Source organism: Brassica rapa, chromosome A10 (assembly GCF_000309985.2).
Source record: "Brassica rapa cultivar Chiifu-401-42 chromosome A10, CAAS_Brap_v3.01, whole genome shotgun sequence".
NCBI lineage: Eukaryota > Viridiplantae > Streptophyta > Magnoliopsida > Brassicales > Brassicaceae > Brassica > Brassica rapa.
Genome location: NC_024804.2, coordinates 482,358 through 501,635, shown reverse-complemented (window position 1 = coordinate 501,635; position 19,278 = coordinate 482,358). Strand labels below are relative to the sequence as shown.

At 34.9% G+C, this 19,278-nt stretch overlaps 3 protein-coding genes across 11 annotated transcripts; all 3 read left to right on the top strand.

Moving 5' to 3' along the window:
* The first annotated feature begins 298 nt into the window (after nt 1-298).
* On the top strand, nt 299-2,674 carry LOC103844607 (NAC domain-containing protein 5). The gene is made up of 6 exons (XM_009121406.2): nt 299-692; nt 763-1,052; nt 1,167-1,322; nt 1,414-1,653; nt 1,742-1,852; nt 1,968-2,674. Exons 1-6 carry the CDS (start codon nt 539-541, stop codon nt 2,169-2,171), a joined length of 1,155 nt encoding a protein of 384 aa, XP_009119654.2. The 5' UTR covers nt 299-538; the 3' UTR covers nt 2,172-2,674.
* Nucleotides 2,675-2,897: 223 nt separating this feature from the next.
* LOC117128904 (NAC domain-containing protein 5) lies at nt 2,898-4,689 on the top strand. The gene is made up of 2 exons (XM_033281717.1): nt 2,898-4,275; nt 4,351-4,689. The coding sequence occupies exons 1-2, from the start codon at nt 4,119-4,121 to the stop codon at nt 4,659-4,661; spliced, it is 468 nt and encodes a 155-aa protein (XP_033137608.1). The 5' UTR covers nt 2,898-4,118; the 3' UTR covers nt 4,662-4,689.
* A 733-nt stretch (nt 4,690-5,422) lies between these two features.
* Nucleotides 5,423-17,396, top strand: LOC108870108 (NAC domain-containing protein 5). Of its 9 annotated transcripts, none has more exons than XM_033281713.1 (13): nt 5,423-6,414; nt 6,481-6,484; nt 6,614-6,775; nt 6,872-6,952; nt 7,051-7,113; nt 7,194-7,252; nt 7,337-7,388; nt 7,565-7,763; nt 7,976-15,285; nt 15,377-15,681; nt 15,786-16,454; nt 16,547-16,669; nt 17,054-17,396. In XM_033281713.1, exons 9-13 carry the CDS (start codon nt 15,132-15,134, stop codon nt 17,255-17,257), a joined length of 1,455 nt encoding a protein of 484 aa, XP_033137604.1. In that variant the 5' UTR covers nt 5,423-6,414; nt 6,481-6,484; nt 6,614-6,775; nt 6,872-6,952; nt 7,051-7,113; nt 7,194-7,252; nt 7,337-7,388; nt 7,565-7,763; nt 7,976-15,131; the 3' UTR covers nt 17,258-17,396. The 9 variants fall into 9 exon arrangements, with proteins under 9 accessions (XP_033137604.1, XP_033137602.1, XP_033137601.1 ...); XM_033281711.1 differs by having other exon boundaries at nt 6,481-6,541; XM_033281710.1 differs by having other exon boundaries at nt 6,478-6,484.
* Nucleotides 17,397-19,278: the final 1,882 nt, after the last annotated feature.

Here is a 19,278-nt window from a genome sequence, read left to right as displayed (position 1 = left end):
AAAAGGTGGAACAAGTACACTTAAGAACACCTAAATCAACCAATTTGACAAAAGATTGCTGAATTGTTTCTTAGTATGTCTTCTAACTTTGTCACATGACGAGTGCGCCAGAATTATTATTATATATCAAAAATACTATAGGTTTTCCTCGAAATGATAGATATGGTTGTAAATTATATTTTCCCCTCTTTTTAATTTTTGTTTTTTTGTCAACCCCTCTTTTTAAATTAAAACTAGAAACTAAAAAGACATAGGCGCTGCCACAAGTTACCATTCCACGTATGTCCCACGAAAGAGTACACGTCGGCACAGTTTTTTAATAATTATTTTAAAATTTGAGAAAAGCAGCGAGATATAGGGGGACCATATATTTTATATAAATATATGCAGCAACCCCCAAACCTTCTTTCTCATACGATTAATTTGACAACAACAATGGAGAAAGCAGCTCTATGCTGCATATTCTGATTGTATTTTGATTTTATTTTTTTCCGCTCGTTTGAGGTTGACACAAAAAGTCTATCGTCAGCGTCGCGAAATGGGGGATCCGGTGGGTTACAGATTCCATCCGACGGACGAGGAGATAGTGGGAGATTACGTGAGGCCGAAGAACATCGAGAGCAACACGAGTCATGTAGATGAAGTCATGAACACAGTCGATATATATGAATTCGACCCTTGGGAGTTACTTTGTAAGTGTCTAACTAATTTCTGATCGAGTAATTTTCTCTCCGTCTTCTTCTTATATTGGTTGTTTATCAGGCAAGTCGAGGATCAACTCGACAGATGAGGTTTGGTACTTCTTCGGTTGTAAGAAGGACCAACAGAACAGAGGAGAGAGACAGAGCAGGAGAACCAAGTCTGGTTTTTGGAAGAAAACCGGAGTTACAATGGATATCATGCGAAAGAGAGGTAATCGCGAGAAGATTGGTGAGAAAAGGGTTTTCGTGTTTCAGTACAGTAAGATTCTTGGTGGGCCGTCGAAACCCAAATCCGATTGGGTCATGCATGAATATGTCGCTACGTTCTTGTCTCCTAACTTTCCTAATCAGGTATATATATATAAATAGTAACATGTGGTTGTAATTAGTGTCTATTCTCTGTTGACTGGGATACGATTGTGATTTGATTGATTTCTGTTCTTTGGTCGTTATTGATTTGTACAGACGATGACATATACAGTATGTAAAGTAATGTTTAAGGGTGACGAGAGAGTTTTATCTTCTTCTTCTTCTGCTGTCGCTGGTGAAATTGAGCACGATCTCTCTTTGATCCCTCTTGTCGACACTTATTCGGCAGGACTGAGTATAGAGACAGAGGTGGTAGGTTACTTCACAACCATCTCCTTTTGTAAAGACAACCCTCCTTCTTTTGTCTTCTTCCCTTTCTCATGAGTCGTCGTTTGAATTACAGGATCCACGTCAGTTTACTGGCTTTCTTCATTTGGAGGAAGAAACTCAGTTCGAGGATGAAATGTTCAGGGTTTTCAACAATTTGCCAACTGATGATTGGAACAGTTTGTTCAATAATGATGAGGAACAGGGGAATACTATGTTTATGCAGGAGGATCGCAACGATTACCGACCTAAAAAGTCACTCACCGGTGTCTTCGTTAGCGATGATGATAGTGATTCTGATTCCATAACAACAACAGTAAGAAATCATTTTTACTGTTACCATTTGATTGTCCTCTGTTTTCAGGTTCCACCTCACAAAGCTAAACTTTTGTTCCATATGACAGTGTTCACTTAAAAGTTCGAGCACTTGTGTTACTTTTGGTAGCTCTAATCCACCCATATACCTGCCAGACTCCCCTTGCTCAACAATCGAGTCAGTGTCGTTAACTCAAGAGGTAAGCTTCTATTATTTCTCTTTCTCTTATACAAACAAATCCCTAACACTAGTCATGCTACTACTTTGCCATTACTCACAACATGCATGTTGGCTTCTTTGATATGTGATTCAAGGTGAGCAAAGCTCTGGGAGCCAATAGTGCTATATCCGAGAAGAAGATGAGTCCTTGTGATGATGATGCACAAGTAAGTGAGGTCGGAGGTGATCAAATGGGTCAAGAGATGGTGATCAAGAACAAAAGAGCTGGTTTCATTTACAGGATGATACAAAAATTCGCCAAGAAAATCAAGCTATGTTCTTGTGTCTCGAGAACATGATGCTGATAGGTCCCAGTTATAGGATCTTCTGTTGTTGATCTTGAAACATGTGATTTGATACCAATTAATTAAGGTCACTCTTCAAATCAAAGAGAATTTGCCAAGAACAAACTAAAATATTGTTCCAGCAAAATTGTATAATTTTTTTGTGAAAAAGGCTTAGCAAAATTGTATCATCCAACCACATAATATCAAACTTGTCCAATCCTCTTTAACGTTGCAATTAACGTCTGCTCCTCCGGTCCTCCTAAACCCTACAGAGAAGAAAATTACAGGTTTCAACAAAAAGGAAACAAGACTAACATCAAATCAGAGTGCTTAATTTACTAATTTCAAAAATCCCTTTACGTCCACATCATATGTTTGGTTGTCGTGTTGATGTTAAGTCCAAATCCCATATTAGACTACTGGTAGCTTTTTATTTTGCTTCCTCTATATAATAGCATATGTATACAAATACTTGAGTTTCAAAAAAAAAAAAAAAAAAAAAAAAAAAAAAAAAATACAAATACTTGAACAATAATTTCTCATAATAACAATAAATACTCTAGAAATCCAACTGATTAATCTATAATAATTTTACAGAATTGTTTGTTGATTGTTTGCCCTGCAGCCCTTTTATCTTAAATAACAAACGAAAAAACTAAAATTAAATTTTGTGGATAACAGTATCTACTTCACTCTACTTTATGTATATATACTGTTCTGTCATGCAATATACTGATAAGTACTTGTATGCATGCAGCTATCTACTATCCAAATGTGAGTGTAATAGAAATATATAAATGTATATAAATGTATATATTCTTTTTCCGTATCTTCTGCACATATTATTTAACAAGTAATTGTATTTATGATTAAAGAAAGAGGAAATTGTTAGATGTAAAAAGGTTTTATCATTTCACTTTAATTGCTTCCACTAGCTTTGTCTTATAAACAAAAGTCATGGTCCACCTCTTTTTGACTCTTCTTCATCAATGTGAGTCATAATTCCTCATCTCTAAAAGATTTTTATGTCTGTAAAACTTTGATACATAATAATATACTTTGTCAATGTCATAGAGTCTCTTTTAGTGTCCATCATATAGATGCAAATATGAAACATGCAACCTTGATGTTTAAGTTCAAACACCTTTTGATAAAAATTATTGCTAACTCTTACTCCTTTCCATTTGAGGCTTAATGGAATGAGCTGCAATAAACTAATAAATCTCTTTTTTCTTTCCAGAAGTCATACATGCGTGACTTTTGATTATAATACTGAAAACTGTGTTAGAAATATTATCTCTCACTCTAAGTTTATACATAGGTGGGCATATGCTTTTTATTCTTCACATTACATGCTTGCATATATGATTAAATATGAATTTGCGTCAATTTATTGTGTATTGGTTTAGAAAAGTAAAAGAAAACTTAGTATTGGTATCTAAATCCATATGAGGAATGGATAGACTGGCCTCGATAATAGGTTTTTAAGAGCTCATAACTAGAACGAAATCTTAGGACAATCTTGTTACACGACACGAGACAACTGAACTCACCTTGTAGGAAACCGAAAGTACAAACACAACCCAAAAAAGGAAAACAAAAAAACCTAAGCGTATCTATTAAGTTTATCTTACACGATTTAATTTTATACAGTGTAATTTTAGAATCGCCGCGCAAAATACAGCTCTTTGATATTTAATATTTTTATTTATTATTTTTATTTGGTAGTATAACGGGCCACCGTTAAAAATTAACGGTAAATGTTAATTTTTTAGGTGATAAAGAAATAAGCAGAAGAAGAATTTGTTATAAATAACGTTAACTCACTTCTTTCTCTCCTCTCACTTAAGTTGCAGAACAGCAACCAACAATGGAGAAAGCTCTCTTCTGATCATCTTTCTTTTTTTTTAATACTTTGTTTTCCTGTTAAGCTAAACTCGTTTGTCCCCTACTCAAAAAATGGAAAATCGAGTGGGTTTCAGATTCATTCCTACGGACGAGGAGATCGTGGACTATTACATCAGGCTCAAAAATCGCGGTGGTTCCGACACTAACCATGTCGATAAAGCCATTAGAGCAGTCGACATCTGTAGCTTCGATCCTTGGGAGTTACCTTGTAAGTCGTGTCAGGATGTTTGATTTCCCTCGAACTGTTATATCCACTAATTTGTTTTTCTTGTGTATCCTGCAGCCAAGTCGCGGAGGGAGTCGAGAGATCAGGTTTGGTATTTCTTTTGTCGGAAGGACAACAGAGGAGAGAGACAGAGCAGAAAAACCAAGTCTGGTTTCTGGAAGAAAACTGGACCTACAATGGATATCTTCCAAAAGAGAGGAGATCGCGAGAAGATTGGTGAGAAAAGGGTTTTGGTGTTTCACTTGAGCGGTTCCAAATCGAAATCAGATTGGGTTATGCACGAATACGTGGCTACCTTCTTGCCTCCTACTGATCAGGTTAAGTTTCTTTTTTTCCCAAAACCAGTTTTGGCTTTCTGTTGTGATTGATTTCTGCTTTTGGGTCGTATTTGATTTTGTGCAGATGACGTATACATTGTGTAAATTAAAGTTCAAGGGTGACGCCAGTGATTTACCTTCTTCTTCTGGTGGTGACGGCCGCGGCGGTGATGGTGGTTGCGGCAACGGTAGTGGTGGTGGTGGATGCGACGGCGGTGGTGGCGACGGTTGTGATGGTGGTGGTGGCGGCGGTGGAATTGATGAGCATAATCAATATCTCATCACTCATATGAACAACTCTGGTGGATATGAGGTGGGGTCTCTATGTCTTTTATTTCGGGCCAAGTCATAGAGAATCTGACAACGAGTTCGTTTGTTTTCATGCCCCCTTTTCATACAGGATCCAAGTCAGTTTAATGTTTCAACCGATGATTTCAACTGTTTTCTCAATTACAATGATGATGAGGAGGAGCAGGGGAATACTATGTTTATGCAGTAGGATCGTAACGATTACAGACCAAACTGTCCCTAATTCTACTTTGTGCCAGTACTAAAAACATTTTGTTGCTTCTAATTTTGATATGATTCAAGGTGAGCAAAAGCAGTCTTGATGCCTCCAAGGAGAATATGATGATGTACAAGGGACTGAGATGGGAGAGTACCATAAAATGGATCAAGAGGTCATCAACAACAAAAGAGGAAGTTTCTGTTACAGGAAAATACCGAAGCTGCATCAAGAAAACTCTGCTATGTTCTACTATACCCCCCACCCCCCCCCCCCCCCCCCCCCCCCCCCCAAAAAAAACATGATAATTAGTTAATTAATGAGATCAATAAGTACTTTTAGTATTTTCCAAATTTGCAAACGTTCTATGTTATGTCTTATCTTATTTTGTGACTTTTCCATATTGTATGCTCTGATGTGTATAATAAAGGCGAATTTGTGATAGGAAGTGGTATGAAAAGACAAACTTGTCAAATTCTCTGGGACGTACGTAACATCAACAACCTCTACTCAAACGATCCTACCTAACCCATACAGGATACATCAGATTCAACAAAGTAAACGAATATTAATGTCGAATCAAAATGTTTAGTATTAAATAATCTATAAAGTCTCTTTTAGTCTACTACATGTATACAACGTGCATGTTGTTATGCCGATTCTTATCGTTATTTTATCTATGATTTCTACGAAATTTCTTGTTGTTTTATTTACGTCAAAGAAATTTCTTATTGATCGTATCCATCTTTTTGTTTTGCCGTAATTAATTAATGGACTATCAAGGTTAAACGGATCGTTCATCATTTTCCAAATCTTATAATATAAAGAAGAGCTTAACTCTCTTCTCCTCTTGCCACCTCATCAAATAGAGGAAGGAGAGTTCTACACGTGTCCAACCTTTTTTTAAAAATTGTAGTTTTCGACTTGGGCTATCACGTTTTTTATGTTGGGCTTCATATTAGGTTATTTTCTTTTCATTCTCGGGATTACATTACATTATTAGGGCTGAGAAAAGAAATCAAAAGCTACGCTTATTGTCGAATTCTCCTTCTTCAACAATGGCGACTTTTAGACTTTTAAGGTTCATATCATCCTTTTGAAACAAATCGTGAAGACTATTCCCTGGATCGAGATGTCGTGGTGTTGTTTCGTCTCCACGAAACCGTTACAGGATGAATTGATTCACTGCCATTAACGACCTTTTAATTCCTTCAACCCACTGCAACCACGATTTATCATCATTCAATGCATCTTACCTCTATTCAAGGCGGTGCATCTACAGGCTACAGCTATAAAAAGGTCAGTCTATACCCTTGAACATCATAATCACAAATCCAAATAACACTTGAATTTTTTGCCCAGAAGAATGGTGAGCTCATCTATCCTCCTCGCCGTCCAAACTCTCTCTATAATGAAGAAAATAAAAGTCTCTTCTTTTTTCTCTTTTCATCTTCTCCTCTTCTTGTTCCTGTTGCTGAATCCGAACAACATCACCCAGATTTCTCAGGAAGATAAACATCACTGAGCAAAAGAGATAGTATTGCCAGGTTGTGACATGACAATTGGACGCAGAGACGACGCTCAACAAAGGCATTAAAACCATCTATAACGAAGAGACCCAGAGCACTCACCACCTCATGTCAACCGTCTGGATTTATTGGTATATGTAAATTCTCGATTCTATTGAGTGCCTTTTGAACATACATGTCAGTGCTCTGATTTGAAAACGATGTGCAACTATTATTTTCCACTGCAGGTCTGCCCAAATGTTTTTAACGGGGTTGCTGCACGCCTGACTCTGGTGTTGAGCCTAAGGTAGTTGTTACTATTGTCGGAGGTAAGAAACGAATCTCAATTATTTTAGTCCACTATCTCCTTGCGATATTTGTTGGTGTTAGCTAAACATTTGTCAGCGAAAATATGTGTTGTATTCAGGTAGACCCAAAATTCGAGAAAGGTGTTGATCAGCAGTCAATGGATGAAGCACGGATTCAACTGGTAAACATTCACTGAGCGCGTAATTTAGAATTGGTTGGCTTCACCACCCATTAACTAAACTCATGCAACATCGTATATAGGACGTATCTTGGATGCCTTTGTTGGGAAATTCAGTACTTTCAAGCGAAATATCCCTCAGGTAGTTCTGTTCTCGAGCTAAATTTTTTTCTCAACTATATTATTTCATTAAATTGTTTACCTATTCCTGCTTTGTGATGTGTAGCTTTTTTTCGGGAGGGTGAGGTGGGAAAGGATCGGGTCACTTTCCTGTCCAGGTAATTAGTGTATATTCCTTAGAATCTTTGGTTACATAATTCACTTTTTGTCTCTTTACAAAAACATTATGCATTCTTATTGATGGCTTTGTATATTTTGTTTAATCAACGATTAGCTTATCTAGGGTTTTTATTAATTACTACCACACTGGTTACATGCAGTTTTGAATTTGCAGGTTCCTGTCGAACAAATGAAGTGAATGACTGTAAGAATCTGATCAAGACTCTGGTCATGCGTGCTGAATCTTGGCAGAATTATCCTCTTACATTGGTTATTCTGTACTTGAAGATCAATATGTTTTTTTTCCTGATTTGTGTTCAGGAATGAAAACAATAATATGGAGTATAAGACATGCTCATATGCATCTATCTCAGGTTCCTACACCTACCTATTAAAACATTATCTCTATATTTGTGTACATATGTTTGTATATCATTGATTCTCCCATACGAGTAAATAAGATTTGGTTTTTCAAATTTGAGTGCCCATTAAAACTTTAGTCAATTGTTAGAGAGATGAGTTTGATTAAATTCACACTGTTAGTTTCTTCAGTGAACAAAATATTCTCACCATTATCTGTTTGCAGGAATGGTTTCCAGAGGTTTGACCTTTTGTGCAACAATTTTGACAAGCAAACATCAGTTCACTGGAGAAGAAGAAGCAGGAGACTCAAGCACTCAACTCTCAGATTCACCCGTCTGTCTGTGTAGCGGGTGTGGATGCAGCTGTTACTGCTATCGCAGGAGCCACCGCCGGGTCGTCGATCTCTGGGAAGGATGAGCAAATGGCTAAACCTGAAGTGGCGGCTGCGGCAACCCTTGCGGATGCTCTGTATATGCAGCTGCTGAAGTGATTGGAGCTAGAGCATTTGGCCTATGTTGTCAGCTCTGCCATCGATGTTCTGTACTTCTGGAGATATCATGACACTCGCTGCCAGTATAGCCACATGTTTAGTAACTTCAAAAACAAGTATTTATGGTATTTTAGGTTATGATAAAGTTCTGATTTTGATGAACAAAATCAAATGAGTTGATTTTATATGAGAGACGCTTAATACTTCTCGACTATGTAATCATTATTGCTAAAGTTTTTATTTTCATGAAGACTCGAGGATTAGCTCATATTAATACTTTATAAAGAGATTAAAGTCAATGTCTGGATATTTGGTGAAGTATTAAGAGGAATGGCTACAGTAAAAGTGAGGTCTATAAAGGAAGTTTGGAACAGTGCATGCATCAACTTAATAATGGTAGCACTGTCTTGAGTAGTAATCACAGTGGCAAACTTATACAAGAGGAGACTTTTTTAGGAACTGGTAGCAGAGAATGGCTCGCCAGAGGCCGAGCTTCTCAAACGGCTCGCCAAGGAAATAAAAATATCATATCATTTCTTTTTTATTTAGTCTACGTTTTAGTTCTTGGATATATTTCCTAATGTTGTTTCTTTTTGCAAGTGATCACTGGAAAATAGTTCATACATCAACAACAAGAATAAGGTAAATAATCGTTGATCTGATGTAAAAGATAAAAGAGAGCCAAATTATTTGTCAATCAGTGGGGAATCTTTAGCTTACTTCACATGGATGTTGACTTTGTTAATATAATGAAGTTATGGGATCTACATTTGTCTTTTACTCAAGTTTCTTTTTTTAGAAATTACCAAGTTGAAAGACTGTAAAAGATAGTCTTTTAGTGTTAGTTTATTTGGTCATAAAGAGATTTTTTTGTTTGGAGAATCTATATGTATATAGATACTCAGAGACGTGCTTGCAGTGTATTGAAAAAGACATTCGTTTTAGGCCCTCCCGATTAATATGAATTTTTCTAGACCCCAAAATTTTAAATAATTTATAATTTAATGGTGTATACTTATTTTTTTTAAACCCTATCTACATAGTAGACTAACTAACCTTCTAAATTCATGTATTTTTTTTCTATAAGACATAATATAGCATAAACTTATTCTTTTACAGCATTAGATTTATGTATTTGGTGAAAATGATATATCATATTGCAAAATTATTTTCATTATAGTTATAAATAAGTTTATTTTTAAACTTTGCCTCTGGCCCCTATTAACTCTTCGCACGACACTGTAGATACTCATACACATGTTTGTGACTAAGTATGTAGAGTCTCTGGAACATTTTTGTGATATGCCTTTTGGTGGTAACTGGTAAGTTCCATTCTGGAGCATCAATCGTATTCCAGTTTGGTAAATTTAGTTGCATTTGTAACCAGAACTACCTCTTATAATACATTAGCAACTTGTGAAGGGTCTTTTGCTTATGCTTCTCCACAGAGATATTATTTCGGGAACTCTCACACACATTGCTGGAAATAAGTATTAAAAAAGTGGAGTTCAATAAGGAGTCTGCATGCTCACCAGGTTCAGAAGTCGTTTACTTTTAGGAGTCAGGACAATGTCAAGGCCGTCTAGGTAATGTTAAGTCTGTCTCGAAACAGTATCAGAGCCACCATGCTTCTTCAAATGAGAATCATTGGTGGGACGGAGCGGAAAAAGTGAAGCAATGTCCAATTAAACCAGGCAAGTATTATATTTATAGTATTGATCTTATAGTCGAAGAAGGAACAATTTGGTTTCACACCCATAGCCAAGGGACACATGCACGTTCCATGGAGCGTTTATTGTCTATCCCAGTTGCAGCTCATCTAACCCTTTTTCCAAGCCTCGCCTCTAAATCCCTCTAATCTTATGTACACAGATACTGCTGGGACGCAAAGACGTATTCTGTCATGATATTTTTTTATGCCGACACATGAAACAACATTTAATGAATCAAATAATATTGTCAAAAAAATCATGATAGTGAAACAATCTTGACATCTAGATGGTGGAAGAAGAAAAACGTAATGGATATTTCGAAAAACTAGAGGTGAACCAGCCATCTCAATATATATACCATAAAACAACATCAAAAACTTTACCCCTTCTCCGATCTGCGTAAGCCTCTTCCAGATTATAACAGAAGCTCAAAATCTTTAATCAACTAAATGGTACCAGCATTATTTTTATTTTTATATTTTTGGTCAAAATGGCACCAACATTATATTTTGTGAATTTAACTCAAGTATCACAATAATCTTTAAAAACTATACTTACCATCTGAACTAAGATTAAGAAATTAAAAATATGTAAAATAATTAACTTTTCATAATTAAGCTTGAATATATTTATATTTATAAATACTCTTTCAGATTTATATTAATTATATGTTATTCGTTTATTTATTTACCTGCCTGTCATGTATATTTAGTAAAATAAAATAAAATTGTTGCAAAATTCTATGAAAGATAATTTTTTTACTTAAAATAAATTAAACATTTAAATTAAATTTATATTGTTAATTTATTTATTTGCCCGCCCGTAGGGCGGGTTTACCCTAGTAGGTCAATAAATGAGAACACAAGCCCAAGAATATAGATATTTTCATACTCTCTTGGTAATACTATTACTACTACTACTACTGTCATATGATAATTGCACTAATTATATGAAAAATAAACGTCACCATGTGTCATTAGTTGATCAAAAATCTAAAATGTCAACTTTGGAATCCTATTTGCCCTATTTTCTAATTAAAAGCAACGTAATCTTCTTTTCTTTTTAACTTTTCAATGCAATAACGTCACAAGGTAAAGAGACTTTGGGGCAACTTATTTTCTTGTTCATCTAGTTTGGCAGGATATTTTTTTTTCAAAGAATTTAGGAACAGAAAGTCTGTCTCAAATCAAAGGAAGGTAGATTTTATAGTCAGTTTTACCCCACGAAAGTAATAAAACAACAGAATGCACAAAGATATATAAAGATTGTCTAACAAGTGAGAAAACACTTCTAGATATTAAACGAAAGCCATTTTTAAAAGTTTCAACCCCAAAATTTTAATATATTTTTGTCAACTAAATAAAATGATAATTAAAAATCCATAATCTCAACTCTCTACCTCTATTTTACTCTTTTTGTGTAACAATATATTTTCTTAATAAATTTTGCTGTGATAGATTCGATGGAATCTAGTAACCTGACTGGAAGAAAATGGACACAAAAGAACATACTTAATGACAAATCATAATATTTTTATATGTTGTCTGCAGATTAGAGATTATAGTGAAGACAATATAAAATGACATTCCTTCTGGTAGGACTAGTGAGTTGAGCTTAATCACTCTTCGATCCGTCGCCATTAGTCAAACTGGGCCTTCGAGTACGCTACAAGATCTGAGGTGGGTTAATTTGATCTCCAACTCTCTTGTTTTACACAAATTTAGGATTATGGTTCAAAGGAAAATAAATAGAGATTGGATGTTTTTTAAGCCCCTTAATTTTCTTACAGGCTCACCATGGCAAACCAAATTTAATTATTCGAGTGTGAATCAGGATCACTAAATCTTGTGGAGTTTCATTTTTAAATGCACAGTTTCTCAGTTTGCATTATCCGTCCGACGGTTGCTAATTTGTAATATCTTTTGAATATAAAATTTGCAACTACCAGTTTTATACAGTACTATATTACTATAATTTATTTTTGGGAAATCGTGCAATTAAATCCTATAAACGCCAGAAGGAAGGGTACAGTACTAATAATATCATTGAGACAGACAAAAGAGATTCCAAACTGATTGACCCTTTTTGGTTTGAACTGAAGCCTTTGTTGAGAAGTTAGCGGCGCGTGTAGTCTGATACTTAGACGTGACCCAATCAGGTAACATATTTAGATTTGGTCGGTACTGAGAGTTGGAAACGTTACGGGGCCCACCACTGCCTCGCTGTTCCAGTTTTCTCTTATTTCCAATACACGGAAAACTATATAACCTTTTTGTAACATAACTAATTTATACAAATACGGTAAAACTTCTATAAATTAATAATATTGAGAATACACCAAAACAATTTTTTTTTATTAATTTATAGAAATATTAATTTATCGATATACTAATTAAACTAAAAACTCAATTTGAAACTATAAAATTAGATTATTTTATAGAGATTTTTAATGTATATTAATTTATAGAATATTAATTTAAAGAGGTTATACTGTATATGATGTTTTCACCACTTTTAATTTTATTTTTAATTTTTGTTTTAGTTTTAAAGACAAATATATTAATTCTCCCTCTCTGTTCCCGAAAGTAAGATTTTCTAGATTTTCTCTTTGTTTCACAAATATAGATTTTTTAGGATACTTTTGTATATTTTTGAGAAACATTAATTACAAATATTTAAATTGATTAGATATAATAAACATGAGAATGGATCCTGAGACACTCAGAAACAGCGCTGTTTCACCTGGTGAGAATGAAATCACACACCGTGATTCAAATGCGTCAAGGAAACAAACCGATGCAGAGACGCAAAGAGAAAGCAACATTGTGTTGCAAACCAAGAAGTGGAAAGCAAGTGTCTATTTTTAATCACACTAGGGATGCTAATATCTGCTAATGGGTTTAAATTAAACATGTATTGGATTCAACAAAACTGGTATCCCTGCGGCTCTATGGGATCTAATGGAACCATATGCGAAAATCGACCAAGCCAAAGGAACCGCGGTTCTGGCACTTGTGATTCTTGTCCTCTCCAATGTAGCATCCAATGTACCAACCGGTGTGCATTATATCACTGTAGAGAAAACATGTTGTGGCCTGTGGGTTTATCTCCATAACTAGAAATTCATTTTAAATTTTACCTGTGTGGCTGTGTGCAGTGCTTCTGTTGGGAGCAAGAGTGGCGGCATCGGCGGCTGCAGGGGAAGAGGAGAAGAAGGCGTGGGTGAGCATGGTGGCTAGAAACTTAACGTTGCTTGGTTCAGAAACAAACTTGATAGTTTGTGAGCAAATTCGTAGAGAAGTAAGCTATCCATGGCTACACTCTCACATTCACTAAACACTTCAAATTTGGTTCACCTTCAACAGAATCAACACTCATCGTTACTGCCATAGGTCTCCTCCTTAATAAGTAATCCATAACTCACTCTGTATATGCTTTCCTTTATTCTCTAATTTGTGATGGAATTTTATTCATTTTACCAATCAATGTTTATGTCTCTCTTTTTTTTTTTGAAACTATTTATGTCTCTTTTCACACACTTCTGTAATCTAGTATTCACGGTCTCCACTATCTTAGAGAAAAGAAACAATAATTAAAATTATGAATGAACTGCATAACATTTTATCAGGTTTTCAAGTTCCAAAGATGCGCTTCTAGAGTTCTAGCAAATTTTATTAATTCATATCAAATTCTCAAGGTTTACCTTCTTAAAAAGTGATATAATTACATAATATTAACATAATAAATGCGAATATCTCTAAAATGAGAATAAATAAATGTTATTAATATACTAAAATCAGGTCTTGAGAAATTTGCTATGATTATTGAATGAAACATTGTCAAGCTAAGTGTTTTAGTTATTTTGACCTTTTGATTATTCTACTATTTCACTATTCCTTATGATATAAGTATACTATTCAATTTTAGAAATGTAAGGTAAACAAAGAAACGTGATCAGTTTTTACTTAAGGTAAAATGCATTGTAATCATATGAAAGTTATCCTCATTTAAGTGACTTATCTGCAACTCTGCAGATGTGTGTGTGTAAGCCTATGTGTATATATGCTTCTTTTGTGTTCCTTTGTATTTTAATATTCACGTTGAATTGCGTATGCCAATTTTTTTTTCTATATATAACAAAGAATACCAAGCCTTTATATAGGCACGACTCCTACGATTAGATAAAAAACAAATATTAAAATATAAACTTAAAAACTAGATAAAGCTTATCTAAAACGTTATTATCTTAATCTAAACAAATATAAATAGTTAAGATAATTATAATAAATAAATTGTAAATAACCCATATTTATCTTCCATATGCGCTGCATCTATCACTAATGCTAAAATGTGGGTGTTAGAATTTTTTGGTAAAATAAAAGGTGTTTTCACCTTTTTAATGGGAACCCAAACAATGTAAATAGTCATTTCCAGCGCAAATCGAATCCAAATGACGGAAGTTATAACCGCAACCTCTTTACCACCAAAATGATTCGTTCTGGTAAGTGGGTGTTAGAATTACTACGCCTATATATGTATATATATCCAGAGAACATATAAAATAGTGGTTAGAGACTTTATAAAATCGACGGGACTTCGATGAAGCTTCTTGACTTGAATATACTTGTTATTATCACCGGATTTATATGTCTGTGTTTTACTTTGTCTTGTTATTGATAATGGACCCGTCGACGTTAACGTTACTTTAAACATGCCGAAGAAGAATGTACTTTCTTAGAAAGAAAAAAATGTATTTTGCATTTTACGTCTTGAGAGTAACTTACTGCTTTTGTCACATGACGAGTTCATATCTGTACTATAGGTTCCAATATTTCGTCGAAATGGTAGATATTGGCATATTGCAACTCAAATATTCTATTTTTCCGCTTTTTAATTTTTCTTATAAAAGTAAAAAGTCATACACATGTTTACCATTCCACCCACGTATGTCCCACGAAAATGACGTCAACATTATGTCACTCAGCTCTTTAATTATTATTATTATTTTTCTTTTTCGAATTGCGTATAAATAATACTAACCCCTTCCGCCTTCCACCTACAATTAATTTGCAGAAGAGAGATCAACAATGGAGAAAGAAGCTCTCTGCTAAATATTCTGATTCTTCTTTCTTTTTTCGTTATTTATTAACTCAAAAGTCTTTCGTCAGCATCACAAAATGGTGGATCCGGTGGGTTACAGATTCCGTCCGACGGACGAGGAGATCGTCGGACACTACGTGAGGCCAAAGAACCTCGAGAGTAACACGAGTCATGTAGACGAAGTCATGAACACAGTCGATATATATAGCTTCGACCCATGGGAGCTACCTTGTAAGTGTGTCTTAATTACACTCTGTTGTATGAACATAATCATCTCGCTAGTTTCGAAGGATTGAATGATTCGTATTGGTTCTTTCCTCAGGCAAGTCGAGGATAAAATCGAGAGATGAGGTTGTTTGGTACTTCTTCGGTTGTAAGAAACAAATGCATAACAACAAACAGAGGAGGAGCACCGCGTCTGGTTTTTGGAGTAAAACCGGCGATACAACGCCAATAATCCGAAAGAAAGGAGATCACGAGAAGATTGGTGAGAAAAGGGTTTTTGTGTTTAAGTACAGTAGTAAGATTCCCGGTGGGTCGAAATCGAAATCGAAATCGAAATCGAAATCGAAATCGGATTGGGTTATGCACGAATACGTCGCTACGTTCTCGTCTCCTGACTCTCAGGTATTTTATTTATTTGGTTTGCTCGTAGTTGTTGTACTCTGTTGATTGGGCTACGATTGTCATTTGATTTGATTTTGTGTTTTTTTCTATTTTTTAATGTACAGACGATGATGATGACATATACAGTGTGTAAAGTAATGTTTAAGGGTGACCCCACAGACTTACCTTCTTCTTCTGCTGCTGCTTCCGTTGGTAGCGGTGAAATTGAGCAGAATCACTCTCCCATCACTCATATGAACAGCAACAGTTCGGGAGGACTGAGTACTGAGACAGAGGTACAGAACCCAAACCAGACAACAACTGTCTCCTTAATCCCTGTGAACAACAGTTCTGAAGGACTGAGTACAGAGGCAGAGGTTGAGTACAGAGACAGAGGTGGTAGGTCACACCAGATTACAAGTTCCATCTCTTTAGTCCCTCATGTGAACAACAACAATTCTGGAGGACTGAGTACCGAGACAGAAGTGGTAGGTCACTTCACAACCATCTCCTTTTTGTCTTCTTCCATTTCTCATGAGTCTTCGTTTGAATTACAGGATCCACGTCTGTTTAGTGGCTTTCTTTATTTGGAGGAAGATGCTCGTATCGAAGATGCAACGCTCAGGGCTTTCAACAGTTTGCCTAATAATGATGATGCTGAGGAGCAGGAGGAGCTTGTGAATCTTTGGTCTATGCAAGAGGATCGCAACGATCACAGACCTAAAATGCCACTGACCGGTTTCATTAGCGATGATGATGATAGTGATTCTGAGTCCCTATATGCAACAACGACAGTAAGCATCATTTTTATTGTTACCATTTGTGGTAATCCTCTGTTTTCAGGTTCCACCTCACAAAAAGCTATAAGTCTTGTTCCATATGACAGTGTTCCATTAAAAGTTCGACCACTTGTGTTAGTTTTGCTAGCTCAAATCCTCCCATAGACCAAATCATTTACCTGCCAGAGTCCCCACGCTCAACAATCGAGTCAGTGTCGTTAACTCAAGAGGTAAGCTTTTTTTATTTCTCTTTCTCAAAATTCCTAAACACAAAGAGTTATAAGAACAACTTTTCTTATTAGCTTTAGAAACTACTCAAAACTAAAGCTCTCAATATGTTTCACTTAGATCATCTGGAACACCTCTCCATTAGACCTATATTTATATGAAAGACAATTCCCTTTAACATGTGGGATATGGAAAACACAAACCTAACCTAAATAGAAACTTCCTTTTCCTATTTCTAGGTTTCCTTATTGTGTTTATCTTAACATATTAAACATCTAATAATATGTTAAGTTTCCACAAGCTTGGAATTATCCAACATAATCATAGGTGCTACTACTTTTTGCCATTACTCACAACATGTTGGCTTCTTTGATATGTGATTCAAGGTGAGCAAAGCTCTGGGAGCCAATAGTGCTATATCTGAGAAGAAGATGAGTCCTTGTGATGATGATGCACAAGTAAGTGAGATCGGAGGTGATCAAATGGGTCAAGAGATGGTGATCAAGAACAAAAGAGCTGGTTTCATTTACAGGATGATACAAAAATTCGCCAAGAAAATCAAGCTATGTTCTTGTGTCTCAAGAATATGATGCACCAGTCAATGAGATCAATTAAGAATACATTTGGTATTTCCCATGTATGAGTTGAGTTATGTCTTTCTTGTTTTGTAACTTTTTCGTATTTTTAATGTATGCCCTAATCTAATATATAAAAGTGAATTTGCTATCAGAAAATGGTTATAAGACAAAACTATATGTCATTTCAATTGACGCAACTAACAAAATTTTCAAACTAAGAGCAATCAAATCCTTCTCATATGGGCCAGCCTCGTAAATCCTCACAACAAATATTTCAGAGTCAAGACTATAATATTAAATCTAAGTACAAAAGTTTAGCATGTGGAGATTCTCTTTACGTCTACATCATGTCGATGTTTAATGTAGGTCCGAACACCCACTAATTTTAAAGTTGCTAAGTTTTGTTCTTATACAGATTTGTTTGGTTAGTTTACAAATGCTTAAACAATAATGGGACGATTTGAGTAAATACTTTAGTAATCGGACTAAATATAAATTCATATCCCATATAGAGTAGAAAAACCTCTACAATAATATTTCTATAAATATGTATATAGGCGAAGAAATTGCTGATGCTTTCACATGACCCAATTTGATCACATATTTAGATTTGGTCGTTATTGGTGTTCTGACACATTCCTGGCCGGCTTCTGTTCCATCATTATTATTTGACAGATTTGTTTAATAAGACGACAAATGGAAAAGACAGTGATTTCCTTAAAGTTGTCTCAAGTTCGAGATTTCGGTTATGTTACGTCCCTACACGTGTCCGGTTTCTTCCACTAAGGAGACCACCGGATTTAACTGTATAAAAACGTTATGCTTTAAATTTAGTACTATTTAATATAAATAAATAATGTTATATCAAATTCTTATAAAATAAATAACAAATAAAAATAAATAGATACAAAAAGTAAATTTAATATTTATAATAAAATAATATACATATAGAAATAGTTTATTTAAATGTTTTATCAAAATATTATACTGAAATAGTAAATATTTATTTTAAAAGAAAATTAAAACATTTTTTATGTAATATAGTTACATAGTCATAATTATTTATATTATAATTTTTTTTAATAAAATAAAAAAAATTAATAACATAATACTCTAAAATTAGTTTTTTAGTGTGTTGGTATTATGGTTGGAAGAGAATATATTTTAATAATGAAATTTACATTAAAATAATGTGATCTTAGTAAAATAGTTTTATAGGGTTAGATAACTGAAATTTTGTCCCAACTTTGAAACAGTAACGTGCTACGTAAGTTACTAAGTTTGATCAATTTTTTAGTTAGAAAATTTAATATTAAAAAGCCCAGTAAGCCAGATCGGAGCTACAAGGGACCGGTTAACTGGAAAGAAGCAGCTACGACCTAAAACACAGAGTTAAAGCTAAAGACCAAATAAAGTAACTAATATCTAAGTGGCCCAGCTGAGAAGAAAAAGGCGCGGGTAAGCACGGTGGCTGGAAACTTGACGTTGCTTGGTTCAGCGGCTAAACTGATAGTGTGTGAGCAAGCTCGTAGAGCAGTGAGCCATGGTTACATTCTCTCACATTCACTAAAAACTTTGACCCCCAGTGGTCGGTTTCTTACCAAGTAATCCATAGCCACTCTAGTATATATGCTGTATTTTCTTTGTTATATTTTATTCATTTTAAAGAACTTTATGTTTCTTTATAACACACTTAACGACGTCTTTTAGTCAATTACTGTTTTATAACGAAAAGTCTCAAAAATAAAAACACTGTTATATTTTTGCAGCTGATGCAAACATCAGTCCCACGTCGTCACAAAAAGGTCCAACGTTTCCAGAATCATTAACATATAACATAATGAATCAATGGTCACGATTTAATCTCGTTGATTGCTTACTTCTATATAATGCACGTATAGGCAAATGTTGGACCGGTCCATCCATCATCTTTCTCATATAAATTACATCCTTGACCTTCCTCTATGTTGTGTTGGACCAGAATGTTCTAAGCAATGCAGAGTCCGAAATTATAGTATTATTACTAGGATAAG

What these genes read in the sequence shown, in the direction of transcription:
- LOC108870108 (XM_033281714.1), top strand. Translation starts at nt 15,132, where the DNA reads ATGGTGGATCCGGTGGGTTACAGATTCCGTCCGACGGACGAGGAGATC. An exon ending in TCTCGTCTCCTGACTCTCAG is followed by an intron (nt 15,682 to 15,785) that starts GTATTTTATTTA and finishes TTTAATGTACAG; the next exon opens with ACGATGATGATGACATATAC. An exon ending in CAGTGTCGTTAACTCAAGAG is followed by an intron (nt 16,670 to 17,053) that starts GTAAGCTTTTTT and finishes ATGTGATTCAAG; the next exon opens with GTGAGCAAAGCTCTGGGAGC.
- LOC103844607 (XM_009121406.2), top strand. Translation starts at nt 539, where the DNA reads ATGGGGGATCCGGTGGGTTACAGATTCCATCCGACGGACGAGGAGATA. An exon ending in CGACCCTTGGGAGTTACTTT is followed by an intron (nt 693 to 762) that starts GTAAGTGTCTAA and finishes GTTGTTTATCAG; the next exon opens with GCAAGTCGAGGATCAACTCG. An exon ending in CTGATTCCATAACAACAACA is followed by an intron (nt 1,654 to 1,741) that starts GTAAGAAATCAT and finishes TCCATATGACAG; the next exon opens with TGTTCACTTAAAAGTTCGAG.
- LOC117128904 (XM_033281717.1), top strand. Translation starts at nt 4,119, where the DNA reads ATGGAAAATCGAGTGGGTTTCAGATTCATTCCTACGGACGAGGAGATC. An exon ending in CGATCCTTGGGAGTTACCTT is followed by an intron (nt 4,276 to 4,350) that starts GTAAGTCGTGTC and finishes TGTATCCTGCAG; the next exon opens with CCAAGTCGCGGAGGGAGTCG.